At 43.5% G+C, this 24,902-nt stretch overlaps 1 protein-coding gene across 1 annotated transcript in view; it reads right to left on the bottom strand.

Annotated features, from left to right (window-relative positions):
• Nucleotides 1–239: 239 nt before the first annotated feature.
• The window catches only part of LOC145403576 (uncharacterized), a 31,627-nt gene continuing 6,964 nt past the window's right edge, over nucleotides 240–24,902 (bottom strand). Inside the window, exons 3-15 of the mRNA XM_080275253.1 lie at nucleotides 18,524–18,597; nucleotides 18,108–18,164; nucleotides 17,812–17,866; nucleotides 17,173–17,224; nucleotides 17,011–17,082; nucleotides 16,717–16,733; nucleotides 16,408–16,515; nucleotides 6,528–6,702; nucleotides 5,660–5,760; nucleotides 4,633–4,841; nucleotides 2,851–3,993; nucleotides 2,206–2,379; nucleotides 240–468 (exon numbers count right to left, since the gene is read on the bottom strand). Of these exons, the coding sequence (XP_080131379.1) occupies nucleotides 240–468; nucleotides 2,206–2,379; nucleotides 2,851–3,993; nucleotides 4,633–4,841; nucleotides 5,660–5,760; nucleotides 6,528–6,702; nucleotides 16,408–16,515; nucleotides 16,717–16,733; nucleotides 17,011–17,082; nucleotides 17,173–17,224; nucleotides 17,812–17,866; nucleotides 18,108–18,164; nucleotides 18,524–18,597 (2,466 nt within the window). The remainder of the gene's footprint in view (nucleotides 469–2,205; nucleotides 2,380–2,850; nucleotides 3,994–4,632; nucleotides 4,842–5,659; nucleotides 5,761–6,527; nucleotides 6,703–16,407; nucleotides 16,516–16,716; nucleotides 16,734–17,010; nucleotides 17,083–17,172; nucleotides 17,225–17,811; nucleotides 17,867–18,107; nucleotides 18,165–18,523; nucleotides 18,598–24,902) is intronic.

Here is a 24,902-nt window from a genome sequence, read left to right as displayed (position 1 = left end):
GACCAGATTAAAAGCCAGAATGCATTTGACTGTAAGATATAATAACTCTTTAGGGAACAACTTATCAGAAAATCTACTGAGGTTTTGTTAGTCTTATATGTTTATCCCCCCCCCCCGCACAGTCCAAATATTCCCCCCGTTTTGGAACCTCTGCCCATTTTGGAACCTGTACTCTATACCCTTCTGCATACAACACCTACTTCCACTTGGCAAGGCATCCCTACACCGTCATGCCTTCATTATTGATACAGTTTGCTGAGGAGTGGCTTGTGGTGAGTCTTAGGCACGTTATGCCTGTCGTGGGCCATGCCGTACGTGGACCTGAGACGCATGTGGTCCGGGTACTGGTCCTGGCCGTATCCGGAGCGGTTGCAGAAGGGCGAGCTGAGGGTGTTGATGGGCCAGTAGCGGGGCGGCTGGTGGCGGGCGCGTAGACGGGCGTTGTAACGGTCACTCTGGCGAACGTACCTGGGGAAGAGTAAACAAAAATACGTTAGGTTGCCGCTGAACACAATAATCTTTAGGAAATCGCAAAAAACAGGGGAAAATTTTAACGATCAATTTGGCGAACGTATCTGGAGAAGAGAAAATATGACACCTTAGTAATTGAAATTGCTTCGTTTGGTGTTAAACAGGTAACTTTGGCCTCTGAAAACAAACTGCTGAGTAACATATTTATTTTCATTCACTGTGGATGATTAAGGAAGAACATATATTGATTTTCACTTGGTACGGACAAAATATCAGTACCTACTCCTACATAAAACATATTCTTATTTGCATCTCCATAGGTTATAGAACACTAGATTCTTTGCTTTTTTTTTTTTTTTTTTTTTCTGTAGCTCTTCCCTCATCTTCTTCACATCAACAATTTATTAGTACTCGTAGCCCTTCTACTTTTGTCTAACTCCTCTACTGAACCTTTCAACGATGGCCTTGACTTTCATCTTTTAACCCATCACATTCCTCCTTCACTGTTCTGTTAATGTCATGTCAAAACTCTCCTTACACCCTATGCAGAACCAGTTAGTCATGCCTGCCTTTTTTTTCTTCTTATTCACCATGCATACCACCAGTCACGCAAGTCGCACTGAATTTGTCTGTCCATGTGTTTCGCCGCTGCAGTCCATTTTCCACACTTCTGGTCATTATGCTCACTGCTCCCTCACTTTGCATGCTGTGTATCATTTGTATCGTCAGGTTTATTCTTTGGCTGACACAGCAGACTTCGCGTTGCAGTTAAGGACTCACTGACGGGCCAGAGGATGAAATAGCGTAACCTCTTCACTGCGATGACGTGTAATATATCTTAATTCTTGTGAGCTTCTGACGATTTTATACATTTGATGGACGTTTTTCTTTGCTGTAATGCTTTTTTTTTTTTTTTTTTTTTTTAATCTGTTCACTATAGTCGCGGCGCACGACTCTGAGGTTGTCATTATCGTACCGTGGCAACCTACCCGTCAACTATGCTTACGATTTCATGTATATGATACGCGTGTGATTCGTGTATAATATGTTCTTGTATGATAATATTCGTGTATAATATATTCGTGTATGATGATATTCGTGTATAATGTGATACGAAATAGGACGCACTGTTGGCAGGTTGGTTGCCAGAGTACGATAATAACAACCTCAACCTCAGTCATGCGCCGCGACTATAATTTCCATTTCAGTACTAGTGATAATCGTGTGGTGGTCGTCGTACCGTGTCGTCATGTTTATAAAGGCTCCAACATGCTTCCATGCGTCGACCTTGGTCACCTAATGGCGGCTGTCCACGCTGCTCAGTCACCAGATGGTATTGAGAATAATGTATAGAGTACGTCATGGGTTTGAAGGCGTTAAGAGAATGGCTTACTTTGGCTTGGGGAGTTAAGAGAGTGGCTTACTTTGGCTTGGGGAGTTAAGAGAATGGCTTACTTTGGCTTGGGGAGTTAAGAGAGTGGCTTACTTTGGCTTGGGGAGTTAAGAGAGTGGCTTACTTTGGCTTGGGGAGTTAAGAGAGTGGCTTACTTTGGCTTGGGGAGTTAAGAGAGTGGCTTACTTTGGCTTGGGGAGTTAAGAGAGTGGCTTACTTTGGCTTGGGGAGTTAAGAGAGTGGCTTACTTTGGCTTGGGGAGTTAAGAGAGTGGCTTACTTTGGCTTGGGGAGTTAAGAGAGTGGCTTACTTTAGCTTGGGGAGTTAAGAGAGCGGCTTACTTTGGCTTGGGGACGGCTGCCGGCTGCTGCACCTTGCCGGCTCTGAAGGCTGGCTTGTAGTCTGAGGGTCCCTGGAACTTCTTCGGGGGGTCCTCCATGGCCCGCACCTCACACGCCACGCAGTTCCTGGACCGAAGCTGCCCGGGGTGGTTGTGCCGCACCTGTGGAGGACAACTCTTATAATTGACACTCACTACCCCCGCACCCCGAGTACCTCATTCCTATTTATTTTATTATTTATTAATTGTTGCGCTATCTGATATGCACCTTAGGAGAGACCTCTTGTGGTTAAAGGTCTAATGAAGGCTGCATCAAACACCTACAGTCCAATAAGCCTCTCCCAAGCTGAATAGAATCATCATGTAGTAGCTTCAATAAGCTTAAAATATCATGGGATTCAAAGGTTTAAACTCTCCAACGGCCAGCTACTGTCGTCTTGGTGGTCATGTTGTTTCTGTTTTTAGGTAATTGTAGGTTGAATACCACATCAATACATGATTACGAACTTTTCAATTACTGCTTTAATGTATACCAACATTGTAAGTGACGACAGTATGTTGTTCTTTAACTGAAATGATATTGGAATCAAGAGTCTCTTTAAAAGTCCAGTAACAGTGAGTACAAACCTTAGTTGCCGAGGTTTGCGTGGCGGCAGCAGCGTCAGTCAGCACTTGTGCCGCCTCATCTGTCTGTGTGGCCGCCACTGTCAACTCCTGCTGCCTGTCCGCTGCTGCACTGCGTTGTGTGTGTGTAGTGCGGCCTGTGTCCCGCAGCGGCACTGTGTGGAACACTGAGTCCAGCGTCTCCATGATGGCCAAGGGGTCCCGAGGCAAGGGTGATGCCTCTTTTGTGTCCCTCACCTGTGTCCTGGCTGATGCCTCACGCTGCACACCCGAACTCCTCACACTCTTCTCAGACCCACGTGATGACCTGCTGCTTGGCTTCTCAGAGGCCGAGGTGACTGACTCAGATTTGGGTGTGATTGCAGGGCTTCTCTGGGCCAGCTTCTGTGAGTCAATGGAGATCCTGCGGCTGCTGTCATGGCTCCTGGGTGTGGGTGTGGCAGAGGGTTTCCTTAAGGGTAACTGCACACTGCCTCGCCCTGAACTGGCCTGGGACCCCACAGAGGGCAGGCTGCCACGCGAGTCACGTGACTTGGGTGTACCATACCCTGATTCTGGCTCTCGTACTTTGCCGTGCTGGCTGCCTGCAGGGCTGTGCTTCTCATTCGCCTCCAGGTGCTGCAGGCGGGACGCAAGCTCCTCCGTGTCAGGACCCTCAGCCCAGGCGGTCTTTGCCACGTGCACGCCGGAGTCCACAGAACTAACTGAACGTGGACTGGGCATATCACGGCCCTTCACCTTCTTCACACTTACCACCTCCACATCTTCCTCCTCCTCCTTCTCCTCCTCCATGATGTCATTCTCCTTCAAGTCCCACTTGAGAGCAAATTCAATCTCAGGAACTTTCTTGATGACCTTAGCAGTCTTGGGCCGCTTGGGCAGGAGTGGAGGCTTGGTGGTGGGTGGTGTGGGTGCGGTGTTGGGCCGCAGCACCACATACTTGGTGCAGTTGGTGGGTGCAGGATGGTCCACCAGGCGGATGGCCAGGGCACGAGACCCAGTCAGGTTCACCAGTTCCTCCTCAGGGCGTCGGGGCAGCAGGGCGTCCTCCACAGTGTCCTGTGTCAGGTCCCCGGCAGCTGGCACAGCAGGGCCCTCCACACCCACACCCACACTGTCCGCTGCTGAGGAGGTGCGGGACCCACCGCCTGACCCCTTGCGGCTTCTGCTGAGTAATGGTGCATGGCATTAACCTTATCTGCTGCAGCTCTCTCCTGATTCCACCCACTTCACCCACCCAGATTATTTTTATGCAAGGAAGAAGGAACCAAAGGCCAAGGAACTTTAACTTCCCTAAGCAGTGCTTGTGAATATAAAAAGTTCCCTAATCATTAACTTAGTAACATATCGTTCTAATTACATATAAATTATATTATTACAATGGAAGCATTAAGCCTGTCATTTAATCAAATTCATCATTTCCTAACGTCGGAAATGGTGTTCAGGCTAACAGTAGCCTATCTGTGTATCGTATATGTACTGTATCATTCATCTGAATGCTTTTACAGCCCCTGGCATGATTTTTGTTTTACATTTTCTGTAAAAGCAGAAACGTTTAATTTGCCTCCCTCATTGCTCAAGCGGTGATATCCCTTACCAGAGGATTTACGCGGTAGAAAAGTGGGCTGGTAAAGTAATGTCAGATGCCTCTGGTAAATACTAAGGCACCACGATACACACCTCACAGACCTTTCGTAACTTACGTACAGTACTGATATGCAGGAAGAATATAGTCTGAGTTTCAAGAGGGAGTTGATTGTGTGTTTATTTTTTTTAATCTACGTGTAAGGGGAAGCAAGGGCACCTGGGAGCGGTAGTCGAGGAATTGTTGCCCTTGGCCGCCTGTCTCCTGAAAGTGGCGGGGGTGATGCTGCCAGAGTAGGAGGAGGCTCGGCTGGATTCGTTTTGGCTGTGTCTCTCTCCATCTCTCCTCTCTCCGTCTCTCTCCCCCTGTGGTCTCCCAGATAACAGTCCTGCCCCCGTCACCTGCAGCCCTGGTCCTTCTTCCTCCTCCTGGTGCACAGAAATGAGTAAAAAATGGTGATAGGGAAGCGAGAATTTATAACACTGGATACCTTACTATTATATCCCTTTTTATTGTACCTAGGTCCGAGATTGTCATGTTTTAACCTCGGGGGCTGTGTTGTAGGGGTAGATTAGAAGTAGAATATGATGCCAGTCACGAAGAAGCACCATGAAAAGTATGCAGACCTACAGTATTGTCTTTACCACTGAGCTGCGTGAAATAAGCAGCAAAGGGACAAAAATTTGGACCTAGTTAAGATAAAAGAACTAGCTATGTAGTACGGTGCTATTTATCTTAACACCAACACTAGGCTCAAGTACAGGGTTTCCAAGAGTTTTTAAGACATTCAGGAGTTCAAGAGCATGCCACCAACAATCCCCAGGTGGCCATTTTACAGGAGAGCATACCGGTGAACCTTGAAAAGCAATGGGTTGGACATTTACCATCGGCCTTTCGTGTTTATGAAATTGCACGACCAAAGGTGACCCGATTACCAAAATACAGTACCGTTTTGTGTGACTTGTGTTCGTCCGTTTCCCATCCACTCACACTGTGGCATCAACTTTCATTTTATTTTTTTATTGTCATTTTTTCTTCTAACTACGTGTAGAGTTGTAAATATTTTCATCCTCGACTATGGTTGTTCCTGAATGTCCTGATGTGACCCGATCTAATTGCCAGTAATGACCAGTTAGTAGATGATGGTGGCGAGCATGTAATTAGCATAAAACGTATGTCTTTGGTCGTGTACAGAGTCGTGTTATGAGAGGACTAAGCAGCAGGGAAGAGAGATTAATTATGTTACCTGCTCATCCTCTGAGTTGTGAGGTGGGGCGGGGGCTGTGGTTGTGGGGGTGGGCTGGACATCGTTCTGTCTCTGTTGCTGGCGATCACTGACTCCAGATTCTGAAAAGGACACACAGATTACAAACAGCGTCAAGTAAACAAGATAAATAGAAATGATATGAGAATGTGTGGCGGCATATGTTGCGTGTAGGACAGGTGGAACTCAGCGGCTGTTTCATGTCTAAACAGCTGACTCTGAACACCGACAGGACTAGAATCGAGGATGAGGGTTGGATACGTGAAATGACAGCAGGACACCAGTTTTCATCATCAAATACGTAGGACACAAATAATTAACAGCACGAAGGGGAAAAAAAACACACACACACACTGCAAATGGTGAGAATGAGAGGAAATCAGTTGAGGAAATCGTGGGTAAGTGTTTAGTGGTACTGATGTATGTTCTTGTGTTATTTTGGTTATGTAGGTAGGGAGGGGGGTGTGAGTTGGGGGGAGGGCAGTCAAATGGTGGGTGACAGAGCGACTTGGAGGCGTTTTGTCTGCGGCCACCCTTTGCCGGATTAGGGCGTTGGACTACAGATAGATGGATAGGTATAGCCACCCAGTTGAGTCATACCAAGACACTGACAGGAACATACCGTGGTGGGAGAAGGTAGGGAATGAGAGGATTATATTGTGGTGAGGTAGGACAAGACGGGAGGTCAGGGCAAGGCAGGACTATACCATGGCAGGGCAGGTTAGGACAGGACAGACAAGAAATATACCGTGGTGAGGCAGGACAGGACAGGACAAGAGAGGATTATACTGTGGTGAGGCAGGACAGGACAAGACAGGCCAGCACAGGTCAGGGGAGGTCATACACGTACCATGGTGGGGCAGGGCAGGCCAAGGGGATGCGTTGCTGCGCGCCACGCCAGGCAGCAAGTGACCCCTGTCGTCTGCAATCACCCTGGTAGTGCCGCGTCGCTGTCGTGGCCGCTCCTGGAAGCTGCGACCCACCTCCCAGTTGCCCAGCCGACATCCCCGGTACCCGTCCTCGTACTGGTGGGGCGCAACCGGTGTGTTAGTGTTTGTTATAACCGGAAGAAGATCCCTAACCTCTTTTCACTCCATTTTATAGCCAAGTGTTATCATGCTGGCGAGGCGATTTGACTATACTGTTTTTCTCTAACATTGCCCAGAGTTTCGTCCTTTTGCAGCTTATTTCAAGAAGCTCTGTGTCAGGAAGAGACAATGCTACCGCTATATATACACTTCTCATAGCACTTCTTCGTGACTTGCATCATAACCTAGAGTCAGTCTATTCTTACATCTCAGCATTCAAGGTGGAGAGATGGGAATTCTAGGCCAAGTTGGCGTAAAATGAGTATAGTAACCAGAGTAACTCCTACCTCGTAACTAGGACCCATATTCTCGTCGGTTAAGGAAGCTCCCTAACGCCTCTTCCGTAGCGGTTTATTGTTTCTTCATGTCGTCCTTTTCAGTGTTACTTAAATCATTCTAAAATCGCCATAGTCTGCATAAAAAACGTACAAAATGATATTACCCAGTCGTATCCAAAACCTAATCGGTAAGGAAGATGTGTTAGGGATTGGCTCAGTTCCCTCGGGTGAGAAAAAAAAAAATAGTGGATCAGACGTTACTCAATTGTTTCATAAAAGGAAAGGGTGGGTGGTATAGAGTTTACAGACCCGATATATGATGGGGTAGAGGTGTAGAGAGAGACTGTATGAAGTGTTTGCGGTGCTGTGTGTGTGTGTGTGTGTGTGTGTGTGTGTGTGTGTGTGTGTGTGTGTGTGTGTGTGTGTGTGTGTGTGTGGCGTGACGTGCTGTGGTGGCGTGGGCAGTATTTTCAAACGTGGGATATTTTCTCGTATATATCGTGGCCGGGGATTCACACAAGCTCACGGAAATGGCAACTTTGCATATCTGTCTCTATCTATCTATCTATCTGTCTACTTACCTACCTACATACCTACTTACCTACCTACCTGACTCTCTTTATCTACCTGACTCTCTTTGTCTATTGAGTTTGTATTGTAGTCTTTATATATCTACATAAGTATGGTGTATATGATTACGTTTTTATCATATAGAGTGTATGTATGTCTGTACGCTATGGATGTGTCTATATAATGCTGTGTATCTGTCTGTCTATATACCTAGGCTGCCTCCCCCAAAGAAAAGGGGGGGAGGGGTAGCCGAGACAGGACGACACACTCCCAAATTACGCATCCACACACACACACACACACACACACACACACACACACACACACACACACACACACACACACACACACACACACACACACACACACACACACACACACACACACACACACACACACATTTATTCGTATCTTAGCTATGTAAATGCAAATAAATAAATGCGTATATGTATGTTAGTGCTTTCCAGTACTTGGGTAGTGTGATGAGTAAGGATGGACGTTTAGAGGAGGAAGTGCTTGAAAGGGTACAGCAGGGTAGAGAGGTTGCTGGTTCATTGAAAGCAGTGATAAGGAATAAGGAAGTGTGCATGGGAGTAAAAAAGAAGACGAAGAAGAAGGTGACGATGGTGAAGTAAAAAAGAAAGAAAAATTAAAAAAAGACTATTGAGATCCCCACTCTGACGTACGGAAGTGAAACTTGGACCCTGTTGGAAGGACACGAGTGAGAGCTGTGGAAATGAGTTATGTGAGAGGAGCATGTGGCGTTACTTAGAGGGACGGACAGAGAAATGTGGTGTGGATGTGGATGTTATTGAAAGTGGTAGGAGAAATATATACTGCACTGGTCTGGTCATGTGGAGGGGATGGAGAATGAGAGACTGACTGGGAGAGTATATGTGAGTAAGGTGGAGTGGGAGAGGGAGACCAAGGCTGAGTGGAGGTATGGAGTGGAGGGATGTATAAGAGGGTGTGTGTGTGTGAGTTGGAGGGAGTGCAAGCAAATGGCAGAGAATAGGGCGACGTAGAGGCGATTTCTGTGTGGCAACGCCTTACAGGATTAAGGTTTTTGACTATAGACAGACATATAGATAGATGGTATAATGTGTGTGTGTGTGTGTGTGTGTGTGTGTGTGTGTGTGTGTGTGTGTGTGTGTGTGTGTGTGTGTGTGTGTGTGTGTGTGTGTGTGTGTGTGTGTGTGTGTGTGTGTGTGTGTGTGTGTGTGTGTGTGTGTGTGTGTGTGTGTGTGTGTGTGTGTGTGGACTACTATACAGCACAATGCAATATCCAACCACCCCTTAGTCAGAAGCTTATCCCATTTTTTTAGTCTTTTCATTTACATCAGTACTGTCTCGCCTCACGCGGATAACACCATAAAACTGAGGGTAGGGTCGGAGGAAGGATTGACACATGCCCAGGTTAATTATCCACTTACGAACTAACACGATATATTATTTTTATTTCTACTTTCAGTGTTGTAAGTACTGATGAGATTATTGTGTATGTAATTTCAGTAACACTCCTACATCCTTGGAAGAGAGGTACCACGTGCTTGAGAATGTCTTATTATCTTTCACTGTCGAATTTAAACCCTTCTTTTCGATGATGATGATGATGATGATGATGATTATGGTATTATTATTTCCCCTGTAGTAAAAATGAGAGTAGTGATCGTGAAGCTCATACATTGGGTTCAGAGCGGAGGATAGGTTAGGTTAGGTTAGGTTAAGTTAGGTTAGGTTAGTTGAAAGCTTGTGTTAGGAGATGGTGGTGTTTAATTTGGTAAGATTTAGTTTAAGAAGCGTTGTGTTATGAATAGAGTAGTGTTAGGTTGGATTAGCAGACAGCCAGTGTTAGGAAAGTGGTGGTGTTAGGATGGGCAAGGTATTAGAAAGCCTATTATAGAAATGATGTTAGGTTAGGTTAGGTTAGGGTAGGTTAGATACGAGAAAACCTGTGTTAGGAAATATTGGTGTTAAGTTAGATTAAGTTAGATGGTGTTAGGTGTTCTTTGGTGACGTTGAAGAGCACTGTGTTAGGAAAATGGTTGTGCTGTGTATGGTTGTGTTAGATTGAAGAAAGTGTGTGTTGTGAGTATGGTGGTGTGTTAGATGGAATAAATGGTGTGTTGTGAGTATGGTGATGTTGTGTTAGACTGAATAGCGTGTGTTGTGAGTATGGTGGTGTGCTAGATGGAATAAATGGTGTGTTGTGAGTATGGTGGTGTGCTAGATGGAATAAATGGTGTGTTGTGAGTATGGTGGTGTGCTAGATGGAATAAATGGTGTGTCGTGAGTATGGTTGTGTGCTAGATGGAATAAATGGTGTGTCGTGAGTCTGGTGGTGTTGTGTGATACGCAGTGTGGGTGTGGGTGGCAACGATGAGACTCAGGCACGGGTTTTAAAGGTGGAGGTGCCTTACCCTACCACACCACACCACACTGCATCAACACCACACCACACCGCACCAACACCATCACCACACTGCGCCAACACCACCACCACACTGCACCAACACCACCACCACACTGCACCAACACCACCACCACACTGCACCAACACCACCACCACACTGCACCAACACCACCACCACACTGCACCAACACCACCACCACACTGCACCACACCACACCACCTCACCACGCTGCACCAACACCACCACCACGCTGCACCACACCACACCACCACCACACTGCACCAACACCACCACCACACTGCACCAACACCACACCACACTGCACCAACACCACCACCACACTGCACCACACCACACCACACCACACCACCTCACCACACTGCACCAACACCACACCTCACCACACAACACCAACACTACCACACCACACTGCACCAACACCACTACCATACCACCACCACACCACACTACACCAACACCACCATCACCACCACCACCAGCAGCGTAACAGCACACACCACCACCATCACCACCATCACTGTTAATATGCCTTCTATCATTATTATCACCATCACCACTACTACAACCACCACCATTACCACCTACGCCACCATCATTGCTACCATCATCATCATCACCACAACCACTTATAATGTCATCATCATCACCGCACCATCACAGTAACTAGCATAATCGTTACCACTACCACCATCACCACTACTACCATCACTGCCACCACCACCACACCACACCACTAGCACACCACCTCTACCACTACTACTGTCACCATCATCATCATCACCATTACCACAATCACTATACCACCGCCACTGCCATCACCACCAGAACAAGCCACCATACCACAACTTTCACCACAACACCGAACCACCACTAACACCATCCTAACAACAGATTATCATCATCACTACTTTCATCACCATCACCATACGACAGCACCATCACTACTACCATGACCAACACACCACTCCACTCTACCACTGCTGCTACTACTACTACTGCTTCTACTACTACTACTACTACTACTACTACTACTACTACTACTACTACTACTACTACTGCTGCTACTACTACTACTACTACTACTGCTACTACTACTACTACTACTACTATCACCATACCACACCACCACCGCTACTGCTGCCACCACCACCACCACTACTACTACTACTACTACTACTTCTACTACCACTACTACTACTACTACTACCATCACCCCCACCACTACTACCACTATCACCACACCACACCACCACCACTACTACCATCACCACCATCACTACATCACACCAACACAACAGCCAACTACAGTCCACCTCATCACACCACCATCGCAGTCCCCACACTGTCAGACCCAATCAAAAACACACTGCACTTCCATTATCATCATCACTATCATCATCATCACTATTATCATCACTGTTATCATCATGACTATCATCATCATCATCACTATCATCATCATCACTATTATCATCACTGTTATCATCATGACTATCATCATCGTCATCACTAGCATCATCATCATTATTATCATCACCTGTCATCATCATCATCACTTTTATCATCATCACTGTCATCATCATCATCATCATCATCACTGTTATCATCATTATCATCATCATCATCACTCTTATCATCATCGCTCTTATCATCATCACTGTCATCAACACTGTCATCATCACTATCGTCGTCATCGCTGTTATCATCATCACTGTTATCATCACTATTATCATCATCATCACTATATCATCATCACAGCAACCCCTTCAGCCCGATGACGTGCTTTTAGATATAAGCATTTTAACATCCTACTCGATCCTGACTCGTCGGGCAAGGAAGCTCCCTAACACCTCTTCCGTAGCGATTTATTTTTGGGTATGGGTAGTAAATATATTTCTGTACGTTATTTATGCAGAGTATGGCGATATTGGAAGGACTATGTAACACAGATGAGGAGGACAGTCAGGTGTGATAAGCAAAATAAATCGCTTAGGAAGAGGTGTTAGGAAGAGATTTGTAGGCATGATATTCTATGGTCTATGTCACCCAAATTTCACTTTCTCACTATACTCTAACGGCAAGATGTAATAAGCAAAATAAATCGCTTAGGAAGAGGTGTTAGGGAGTGATGTGTAGGTATAATAGTCTTTGGTCCATGTTACCCAAATTTCACTTTCTCACGTTACTCTTTTTTTTTCTCAAACGGCAAGGTGTCATAACCAAAATAAATCGCTTAGGAATTGATGTCAGGGAGAGACATTAAAGTATAATAGTCTGTGGTTCATGTTACCTAAATATCACTTTCTCACTATACTCTAACGGCAAGATGTAATAAGCAAAATAAATCGCATAGGAAGAGGTGTTAGGGAGATATTTGTAGGTATGATACTCTACGGTCTATGTCACCCAAATTTCACTTCCTCACTTTCACGTAGCTCAGTGGCAGAAAAAATGTTGCTACTCTGCACCGTTTTCATAGCACTTCTTCGTGACTAGCATTATATTTTACTGCTTAATCTATTCCTGCAACTCAGCATTCAAGATGGAGGGATGGAAATTTTAGGCCAAGTTAGGGTGAATTGAGCATAGCTACATGATTAAGTTGGAAGCCACGTATTGCTGTTCCATCTCGAAAAGTGGCGCCAAAAATTGAACAGCGTCATCAGGCAGGAGAGAGAGAGAGAGAGAGAGAGAGAGAGAGAGAGAGAGAGAGAGAGTGGAAATAAATCTGATAAATGCTAAATGAGGGAATTGTTAAGTAAAAAATGCCATATCAACAGGCATTCAATTCTCAGGCATTAGAGAGCTATGTTTACTGATGACCTATTGGGCGAAAATGCTCTCTCTCTCTCTCTCTCTCTCTCTCTCTCTCTCTCTCGTTTCCTCCCGGGACACCCTGGCTCGTATTCTTTTAAGGAAGCTCTCTAACACCTCCTCCGTAGCGATTTATTTTTGGGTATGTGTGGTTAGTATCCTTTTGTGCGTCATTTATGCAAAGTATGGCGATGTTGGAAGGATTTATGTAACGCCGAAGAGGACAGTAAGATGTAATAAACAAAATAAATCGCTTAGGGAAATGTGTTTAGGATTTTTCTTTGTCTTTTCTTCAACCCTGGGAACCTCCTGTATATTCATCAGTTGAGGAAGCTCCCAAACACATTTTCCTAAGCGATTTGTTTTATTACACCTTGCTGTCCTCTTCTGTGTTAAATAAATCCTTCCAACATCGCCATACTCTGCATAAGTAACGTACAAAAGGATACAAACCAGCCTTAATAAAAAATAAATCGCTAAGGAAGAGGTGTTAGGGAGCTCCTTAACCGAGGAGAGTACGAACTTACGGTGTTACAGGTAAAATAAATGCTTATTATTCACGTATTCTCGGTGACACAAGAAGGTTCGTAGTGCCGTTTCCTGAGCGATTTATTTTGCATTTTATACCTACGCATTCCTTTTGAATAATTTCCCCTTAATATCAACATTGTATTTGTGACATTTCAGAGGATAATTACTGGTTTGTTTAATATTTATCTTGGAAAAAATAAACCTTTGTTTCTTTTTCCCTTGTTTAATAAATCCGTACAATAAATCGGAGAGGTGATTGAGGTGTGATCATTTTAGTTTTTACCCTGGGAAAAATAAGCCTTGGGTTCTTTTTTCTTTTTTAATAAATTCGCATAAATCGCTGAGAAAAATGTGTAACGAAATCCACAAAGCCAGTTAGAATACGTCCCCTGAGAGGCGTATTTTGAGTGTTCCAGGAGGGGCTTCGTAACACAGTTTTCTTTGCGATTTTGTTTTACAACTTGATAGCCTCCACTGTGTTATTAATTTACGTTTCTATTTAGCCTCAGTAACACAGTGGGATAAAGATATGTAACAGGCAAAATAAACAGCTTAGGACGCAGTGTTACGTAATTTCCCTGTGAGTTTAATATGGCCGTGTACTCCTTAAACCTGGGCTCGCTTTGTTTATCTCATTTGCTATACAAAAATCTGTTTGAATTTATCTGTGGTCCGCTAGTTCTTTGTTTTCCAGTGTATTTATCTTTATTATTATTACTATTATTATTGTTATTATTATTATTATTATTACTTTTTTGTAGGGGAGGCTGGGGATTCATTATTACTATCCGCCGTAAAGCAACAATTCTATTAGCGATGGTCCTGGGGAAAATAATAGTCGCGTTATAATGAGCCTGCCTGTGTTGGGAAACCGGGTGTTCAAAACCGCTTCTGTTGGCAAAGACCAGTAGCTTCCATTTTCTAATTTCAGCCTTATATATGTACTAGGATATTGATTTTCTTTTGTAAATATAAATATGAAAGATAATTATTGCATTTAGAGTACGGTAGATACCCAAACAAGTATTTCGTGGTGTTTTTTTGAAGTCCAAGTCAGCGTCATGGCGTGGGAATCGTACAGGACGAGCCCCAGGTGCGCGGGAGGGAGGTTTCGGCGCGAGTAAGTGGAGTGAAGGCGCGAACAGCTGGGGCGACCACCTCGGCTCCCCTCCCTCACCACCAACACCCGCCATCTTGGGGTCTCATCGGCTTTGGAGGCTCCCTGACACCTCCTCCGTGGCGACTGTTTTGTTCTTGTGCCATCATCTGTTTACACGCGCATTTATCTCGGCTCAGTATATCTTTCCTCCGTAGCTATTTCTTTCTTTCCTAGCTTCTTTCTTTACGTTTATCATCGTAACCGAGCACTTTTTCAACAGCAACAAGATCCGCCAGTTTGGATGCATTTCCGTCGATTTTCGAGCCTCGCTGGTTTATTTAGTTCATAAGAGTTTAAGTAAGGAAAGTGGTCAGGGTTTTTGCTTACGATGCCACTCAGAGAAGAGCGTCTGGTGACTCGCCTCTTACATGTTCGAACTGAGTAGCTTCCCCTGAGCAGTTACACGTTTATGGAAAAGAAAAAATGATATATATGTAATTTTTTAATAGCAGACTACACCCTCCATCTCCAACAATACCCGTCATTTTGGAGTCTTACCAGATTAGGAAGCTTTCTAGCACTTCTTTCTGAGGGACTGTTTGCTGCTCATTTTATCCGGTAGCACTTCAGATACAGTAACGTCTTTTGTTTAAATTCTAGGTTTTTTAAATTCTCACAACGTCTTTTCTCTCGCGTCGTCTGTTTAACATTCTCGCAACGTCTTTTTTAAAATTCTCGCAACGTCTTGTTTCTCGAATCGTTCTTTTTTAATTCTCACAACGTCTATTTTAAATTCTCGCATTGACTTTTAAATTATCGCAACGTCTTTTTTTCTTGCATCGCCTTTTTAAAATTCTCGCAACGTCGTGTTTTTTAATTCGCGCATCGTCTTTTTAAAACTCTCCCAGCGTCTGTTTTGAATTCTCACATCGTTTTTAAATTCTCGCAACGTCGTTTTTAAACTCTCACATCGTTTTTAAATTCTCGCAACGTCTTTTTTTTAATGCATACAATATCGTTTTAAAATTCTTGCAACGTCTTTTTTAAAATTCGCCCAACGTCTTTTTTCATTCTCTCAGTGTCTTTTTAAAATTCTCCCAACGTCTTTTTTCACTCTCTCCACGTCTTTTTAAAATTCTCACATCGTCTCTTTAAATTCTCGCAACGTCTTCTTTAATTTTCATTACCGGACGATTTTATTCAATATACGAAAGGCCCGTCGTAGTAAAAAGGTTTATATTCTCGTATTTACTTAATTTCTTTTTTATCCTTGCTATTCAGACGATTATATTTAACATCAAAAGACCCTCAACCAGGGAAGGGGCTCGCGAAGGCCATGGTTCGTATTCTCGTCGGTTAAGGAAGCTCCCTAACACCATTTCCTAAGCGATTTATTTTGTACACCATTTCCTAGGCTATTTGTTTTGTATACTTTCAGCTTATTATCCTTATCTGAGTAACGCAATTCTTCTAATGTTGCCATACTCTGCATAAATAACGTACTAGATGGTAACCTCCCATATCCAGGAATAATTCGGTATGGAAGAGGTGTTAGGGAGCTTCTGTAACCAAAGAGATTTCGAGTCTAAACCCCTCCAGTTCGAAAGTTTATATATCTATCCAGCTATCTATCTGTCTCTGTCTATATCAATCTATTTATCTGTCTGTCTATCTATCTATCTATCTATCTATCTATCTATCTACTGAGAGAGAGAGAGAGAGAGAGAGAGAGAGAGAGAGAATGAACATGTGCTCAAGCCTAAATTTCTTACTGATTCTATGTAACAGGTGTGACACAGAGCTGGTTACCTGACCTAGAGCTGGTTACCTGACACAGCTGGTTACCTGACACAGCTGGTTACCTGACCTAGAGCTGGTTACTTGACAGAGCTGGTTACCTGACACAGCTGGTTACCTGACACAGCTGGTTACCTGACATAGAGCTGGTTACTTGACAGAGCTGGTTACCTGACATAGAGCTGGTTACCTGACAGAGCTGGTTACCTGACATAGAGCTGGTTACCTGACATAGAGCTGGTTACCTGACATAGAGCTGGTTACTTGACAGAGCTGGTTACTTGACATAGAGCTGGTTACTTGACAGAGCTGGTTACCTGACATAGAGCTGGTTACCTGACATAGAGCTGGTTACTTGACAGAGCTGGTTACCTGACATAGAGCTGGTTACCTGACATAGAGATGGTTACTTGACAGAGCTGGTTACCTGACAGAGCTGGTTACCTGACATAGAGATGGTTACCTGACATAGAGCTGGTTACTTGACAGAGCTAGTTACCTGACATAGAGCTGGTTACTTGACAGAGCTGGTTACCTGACATAGAGCTGGTTACCTGACATAGAGCTGGTTACGTGACATAGAGCTGGTTACTTGACAGAGCTGGTTACCTGACATAGAGCTGGTTACCTGACATAGAGATGGTTACTTGACAGAGCTGGTTACCTGACATAGAGATGGTTACCTGACATAGAGATGGTTACCTGACATAGAGATGGTTACCTGACATAGAGCTGGTTACTTGACAGAGCTGGTTACCTGACATAGAGCTGGTTACCTGACACAGTTGGTTACCTGACATAGAGCTGGATACATAGAGCTGGTTACCTGACATAGAGCTGGTTACCTGACAAAGAGCTTGTTACCTGATATAGAGCTGGTTACCTGACACAGAGCTGGATACATAGAGCTGGTTACCTGACATAGAGCTGGTTACCTGACAAAGAGCTGGTTACCTGATATAGAGCTGGATACATAGAGCTGGTTACCTGACAAAGAGCTGGTTACCTGATATAGAGGTGGTTACCTGACACAGAGCTGGATACATAGAGCTGGTTACCTGACATAGAGCTGGTTACCTGACACAGAGCTGGTTACCTGACATAGAGCTGGTTACCTGACATAGAGCTGGTTACTTAGAGCTGGTTACCTGACATAGAGCCGGTTACCTGACACAGAGCTGGTTACCTGACACAGAGCTGGTTACCTGACATAGAGCTGGTTACCTGACACAGAGCTGGTTACCTGACATAGAGCTGGTTACTTAGAGCTGGTTACCTGACATAGAGCTGGTTACCTGACACAGAGCTGGTTACCTGACATAGAGCTGGTTACTTAGAGCTGGTTACCTGACATAGAGCTGGTTACCTGACATAGAGCTGGTTACCTGACATAGAGCTGGTTACTTAGAGCTGGTTACCTGACATAGAGCTAGATACCTGGCATAGAGCTGGTTACTTAGAGCTGGTTACCTGGCATAGAGCTGGTTACTTAGAGCTGGTTACCTGACATAGAGCTGGTTACCTGACAGAGCTGGTTACCTGACATAGAGCTGGTTACCTGACATAGAGCTAGATACCTGGCATAGAGCTGGTTACTTAGAGCTGGTTACCTGACATAGAGCTAGATACCTGGCATAGAGCTGGTTACTTGGAGCTGGTTACCTGACATAGAGCTGGTTACCTGACATAGAGCTGGTTACTTAGAGCTGGTTACCTGACATAGAGCTAGATACCTGGCATAGAGCTGGTTACTTAGAGCTGGTTACCTGACATAGAGCTGGTTACTTAGAGCTGGTTACCTGACATAGAGCTGGTTACCTGACATAGAGCTGGTTACCTGACATAGAGCTGGTTACCTGACATAGAGCTAGATACCTGGCATAGAGCTGGTTACTTAGAGCTGGTTACCTGACATAGAGCTAGATACCTGGCATAGAGCTGGTTACTTGGAGCTGGTTACCTGACATAGAGCTAGATACCTGGCATAGAGCTGGTTACTTAGAGCTGGTTACCTGACATAGAGCTGGTTACTTAGAGCTGGTTACCTGACATAGAGCTGGTTACTTAGAGCTGGTTACCTGACATAGAGCTGGTTACTTAGAGCTGGTTACCTGACATAGAGCTGGTTACTTAGAGCTGGTTACCTGACATAGAGCTGGTTACCTGACACAGAGCTGGTTACCTGACACAGAGCTGGTTACCTGACATAGAGCTGGTTACTTAGAGCTGGTTACCTGACATAGAGCTGGTTACCTGACATAGAGCTGGTTACCTGACAGAGCTGGTTACCTGACACAGAGCTGGTTACCTGACACAGAGCTGGTTACCTGGCACAGAGCTGGTTACCTGACATAGAGCTGGTTACCTGACACAGAGCTGGTTACCTGACATAGAGCTGGTTACCTGACATAGAGCTGGTTACCTGACATAGAGCTGGTTACTTAGAGCTGGTTACCTGACATAGAGCTGGTTACCTGACACAGAGCTGGTTACCTGACACAGAGCTGGTTACCTGACATAGAGCTGGTTACCTGACACAGAGCTGGTTACCTGACATAGAGCTGGTTACCTGACATAGAGCTGGTTACCTGACACAGAGCTGGTTACCTGACATAGAGCTGGTTACCTGAAATAGATACTGTTTTAATAGATACACCTTCACTGTATCTATTATTATATATCGTAAGCCCTTCCTGTGACTTCATGTTTGACTCTTCCTCCTATACTCCTCTCACCCAAACCTGGCCTAAATTTTCGTCCTTTTGCTGCGTGACCCTACGTCCATTCCACGGCACTTCTTCGTGACTAGCGCTATATTTCTAACGTTAATCTACTGTTACAGCTCAGCATTCAAGATGGAGAGTGGCAGTTTTAGGCCAAGTTAGAGTGAAAAGAGTATAGGAAGGGAAGGGAGTTGGTTTGGCATACACACACACCAGTAATGAAGTGTATGGATTATTGTTTTTTTCTTGTTCATTTTTTTCCTTCCTCTGTTCCGTTATTAAAAATATATATATATATATATATATATATATATATATATATATATATATATATATATATATATATATATATATATATATATATATATATTTATATATATATTTATATATATATATATATATATATATATATATATATATATATATATATATATATATATATATCAGCCGTGGCTCAGTGGGTTAGAGCGCTCCACTCTGACCGTAGGGTCGGAGGATCGAATCCACCCAAGGGTCATTGGTAGACATCAGGAAGGGCATCCGGTCATAAAATGCTACACGCTCCAAACCAAAGTCCTCTACCCAGGGGCAACGCCTTAGCCCTTATCCAAAAAGGGGTAACTGGCGTAAAACTCACTTTTATATATATATATATATATATATATATATATATATATATATATCAGAACCAGCTAGCGCCCCCCCCCCTCCGTTAGAAATCCCCCCCTCTCTTACCTGAATAAAATCGTGTGGAGGTAAGAACAAGGTCATTTTTTTTAAAGGTCATCGTACTGAAGGGGTTCGTGAAGCCTGTATGGAAACCCCCCTCCCCCCCAGTTTGAAGAAAATTAAGCTGAATAAAATCGTCTGGAGTTAGCTGAATAAAATCGTTTGGGTTAGCTGAATAAAATCGCCTGGTGAACTGAATAAAATCATCTTTGGTTAGCTGAATAAAATCGTCTGGAGTTAGCTGAATACAATCATCTGGTTAGCTGAATAAAATCGTCTGGGTTAGCTGCATAAAATCGTCTGGAGTTTGCTGAATAAAATCGTCTTGTTAGCTGAATAAAATAGTCTGGTTAGCTGAATAAAATCGTCTGGAGATAGATAAATAAAATCGTCTGGAATTAGCTGAATAAAATCGTCTGGTTAGCTGAATAAAATCGTCTGAAAAAGTGAATAAAAAATGCTGTATGGTAGTGAAGGGGTTGAGAAGGGGAGGGGGATGTCACGTGATGGTATTTTCAGATCAATATTTCTCTCTCTCTCTCTCTCTCTCTCTCTCTCTCTCTCTCTCTCTCTCTCTCTCTTTTATCTACCGATCCCCATCTTTCTGTCTATCAATATCTATCTGTCTATCTATTTCATAAGTTTTTTTTCTACCCTGTATGACCTGGGCTTCTCTCTCTCTCTCTCTCTCTCTCTCTCTCGTGCGTGCTGGACAGTCACGCCACACACCGCAAACAATAACATCAATAACAACAACAACGGAATCATCAATAATAAGGAGAGAGAGAGAGAGAGAGAGAGAGAGAGAGAATGTACGAAAGAAGAGAGCAGAGAGAGAGAGAGAGAGAGAGAGAGAGAGAGAGAGAGAGAGAGAGGAGGGGAAGAAGCTAAAAATAGGAAATAAAGGAGAAAGAATGGAGGAGGAAGCTAGAGGAAAGCAAACAGAGAAGGAGCAAATAAAGAGAGAGAGAGAGAGAGAGAGCTATACCAGTCCGTCATTTTTCTGGTATTATTTGGAATTCCTGGTATAACGTTGTGTATATACTCTTTCAGTCCCATGACCCCCCATTCTCTTTCTCTCTCTCTCTCTCTCTCTCTCTCTCTCTCTCTCTCTCTCTCTCACACACACACACACACACACACACACACACACACACACACACACACACACACACACACACACACATTTTTTCTTATTTGCCCTGGTAAATATTCATTGTTTTTATTTTGAAGGAGAAAGATTCCAAGCTAGAAGACTTAGATATAACCTCTTCATTAACCCCTTCATTAACTCCCTAATTACCTGAGGTCTTACTTGAAATGTATATAATTATCTCTTCATCATTCAAAATAAAATCAAACTCAAAAATAAGTAGCTGGAGGAAAGGTACTCAGAGCAGGCTATATTTGTGTCTGATGTCAATACAGGTGTTTGTTTTACCTTTTAATTATTCAGGTATTCTCACCTTTGTAGTCAGGTGTGTAATGATGATGGTGGTGGTGATGAGGATGATGGAGATGGTGGTGGTGGTGGTGATGATGATGATGATGTTAGTGGTGGTGGTGGTGCTGGCTATGATGATGATGATGATGATGATGCTGGTGGGCGGTGGTGGTGGTGGTGATGATGATGATGATGTTGGTGGTGGTGGTGAGGGTGGTGGCTATATTGATGATGATGATGATGATGATGTCAGTGCTAATGGTGATGAGTATGTAAGTGATAATGATGGTGATGGTGGTGGTGATGATAATGATGATGATGGTGGCGGTGTTGATGATCATAGCAGTGATGATGTTGATGATGATGATGATGATGATAATGATGATAATGTCAGTGATGATGATGATGATGGTGATAATGACGGTAGCAATAATGATAATAATAATAATAAAATAATAATAATAATAATAATAATAAATAATAATAATAATAATAGTAATAATACCTTTTTTCTTTATTTAAAGGGAAGACCAGAGTAACACACTTATGAGTAATTTCAGGTCCAAAATATCTTCCAAAGACTCAAAGCAATTATTTTTTTACCCATTTCACAGTGTTACTCATCAAAATAATGCTCTCGTCATGCAAGATTATGGGAGGGAAGATGCGAGAAATATCAGTTTTAATATTACTAAGCGTTTTATATATTTAACTGTGAAAATAAACTTTGTCGATATTATTGTGAGTGAAATGGAGTGGAGGACTTTGATAGGGAGCCACTCTCTCTCTCTCTCTCTCTCTCTCTCTCTCTCTCTCTCTAAGTAAAAGAACGATTGACAACTTTTTTCTGTGCCAACGAAGTGATGTTTGATGTTAGATAGATAGAAGGATAGATAGATAGATAGATAGATTGGATGGATGGATAGATAGATAGATATTGATTGGTAGTTAGATAGATTGGATGGCTGGATAGATAGATATATAAATATGGGTTGATAGAAAGATAAATAGATTGATTGGATGGATAGATTGAAAAATATGGATTGATAGATAGAAAGATAGATAGATAGCTAGATTGGATAAATAAATAGATGAATAGATTGATACATAGATAACTATTGAATTCTGAACGAGAGACAAGGCCGTAAATCCTATGGTCTGTCAAGCAAGAATGGGTTTTATCGTGTGTGTGTGTGTGTGTGTGTGTGTGTGTGTGTGTGTGAGAGAGAGAGAGAGAGAGAGAGAGAGAGAGAGAGAGAGGAAGACACTGGGCTTAGCTGGAATTATAATCATCAGATCGCGTGAGTAAAACGGGTCGCCATTTTCTCAGGTACTGGCGTCACTGTGCACGCTACCCCGCAGTCTTATAAATCATCTTAAGAAAATAAATCGCCATCTTAAGAAAATGCACCATCTTAAGAAAATACATCACCATCTTAAGAAAATACATCACCATCTTAAGAAAATACATCACCATCTTAAGAAAATACATCACCATCTTAAGAAAATACATCACCGTCTTAAGAAAATGCACCATCTTAAGAAATACATCACCATCTTAAGATGAGAAGGTGTGTAATGGATGCAAGAGTATTTAGAGTTTGGGGGAGTGGATTCTGACCACTACTTGATGGTGGCCAGAATCAGTGTCCAAACGAAATGGAGAAATAGAAGAAGGGAAGGACGAGAGGAAGTAGTACATGCAAGGAGGGTGGAAAGATTACAAGAGGATGGAAAAAGGGCAGCATATAAGAGGGAAGTGGAGGAACGATTGGGTAAATATGGATTGGAGAAGATGGGGGATGTGGAAGATGTGTGAAAGATATTCACAGAATAAATCTGTGTAGCATGTGAGGTGGTGTGTGGGGTGAAGAGAAGACGAAAGGGGGTGCAGGGAACAGCATGGTGGAATGAGGAGGTGAGAGAGGCTGTGGCACAAAAGAAGAAAGCATATAATGAGTGGATGAGAAACAGGGGCGTGGAAGAAGTTGAGAGACGGAAGAGAGAGTTGTATGCAGAGACGAAGAGAGAGGTGAAAAGATTAGTAAGAGAGAGTAAGAAGAGAGTGGATGAGGAATTTGGAAGGAATTTGAGTGTAAAGTGGAGGGAATGTAAGAAAATGTTCTGGAAAGAGGGAAAGAGATTTAGACAGGGTGCCAAAGAAGTTAGTTGGGGAGTGAAAGATAAAAATGGTAGATTACTAGTGGAGAAGGGAGAAAAAGTGAGTAGATGGCGAGAACACGTAAAGGAAATGTTGAACGTAGAGAATGGAAGTAATGCGAGTATAAGTGGCTGGGGAATAGCTGGGAGAAGGAGGGATGTGAGAAGAGAGGAAGAAATCAGCAGGATGGAAAGTGTGGAGGCGATGAAGAAAGTTAAAATGGGGAAAGCCCCAGGAATTGATGGAGTGTGTGGTGAAATGTTGAAGCATGGAGGAGTGATAGAAGCAGAATGGATGTGGAAGATGTGCAGATTGGCCTGGGAGGAAGGTAGAGTCCCGAGTGATTGGAAGTCAGGTATAATTATTCCCCTGTACAAAGGAAAAGGGGAAAAAGAAGTGTGTGGTAATCATAGGGGCATTTGTCTTCTTAGTGTAATAGGAAAAGTACATGCTAGGATACATACTGACAGAGGGAAATAACAGAGGAATTAGTTGGAGAAGAACAGGGAGGCTTTAGGAAGGGAAGAGGTTGTGTAGATCAGATATTCATTCTTAGATCTTTAATGGAAAAGTTTCTATAGAAGGGAAAGAAGTTGTATGTGGCCTTCATGGTTTTGGAGAAAGCATATGACAGGGTGGATAGACAAGGATTGTGGAAAGTATTAAGAATATATGAGTAGATGGGAAGTTGTTGAATGCTGTGAAGAGTATGTATGAGGGTGCTAAGGCTGCAGTGCGTGTGGATAGTGAACTGAGTGATTTTTTCTACAGTATTTGAAGGTTGGATTGAAACAGGGATGTGTCATGTCTCCACGGTTGTTCAATCTGTACATGGATGGAATTATAAAAGAGACACAAGGTAGGGTAGTGGATGTTGGAGTGGCCCTGGTGAGAGAGGATAGTGTTTGGAAACTCCCTGTACTGTTGTTTGCAGATGATACTGTGTCGTTAAGTGAAGAGGAAGGGGAGCTGCAAGGCTTGATGGATGAGTTTGGGGGAGTGTGTAAGAAACGGAATCTAAAGGTGAATGTAGGGAAGGTAAAGTGATGGTCTTTGAGAGAGGTGAAGTCAGTGAATGTAGTGAGGTTGGATGGGGAGGAAATGGAAAACGTGAGTACGTTTAAGTACTTGGGTAGTGTGATGAGTAAGGATGGAAGTTTGGAGGGTGAAGTGCTTGAAAGGGTACAACAGGGAAGAAAGGTTGCTGGTTCCTTGAAAGCAGTGATAAGAAACAGGGAAGTGAACATGGAAGTGAAAATGTTACTGCATGACAGTATTGTGATACCAACTCTGACGTATGGAAGTGAAGCTTGGACGTTGTTGGAAGGACACAAGTCAAGAATGAGAGCAGTGGAAATGAGTTATTTAAGAGGAGCCTGTGGAGTCACATGGAGAGACAGACTGACAAATGAGGAAGTGAAGGAGCATCGTGGTGTGGATGAGGATGTGATAGGAAGCGTTAGGAGGAACACACTGAGGTGGTTTGGTATGTGGAGAGGATGGAGAGTGAGAGACTGACGAGGAGAGTGTATGTGAGTGAGGTGGAGGCCAAGGAT

This window comes from Coenobita brevimanus, chromosome 61, assembly GCF_032717465.1.
Source record: "Coenobita brevimanus isolate Jiangsu-jjx chromosome 61, ASM3271746v2, whole genome shotgun sequence".
NCBI classification, from domain to species: domain Eukaryota; kingdom Metazoa; phylum Arthropoda; class Malacostraca; order Decapoda; family Coenobitidae; genus Coenobita; species Coenobita brevimanus.
This window is presented reverse-complemented; position numbering and strand designations above follow the sequence as displayed.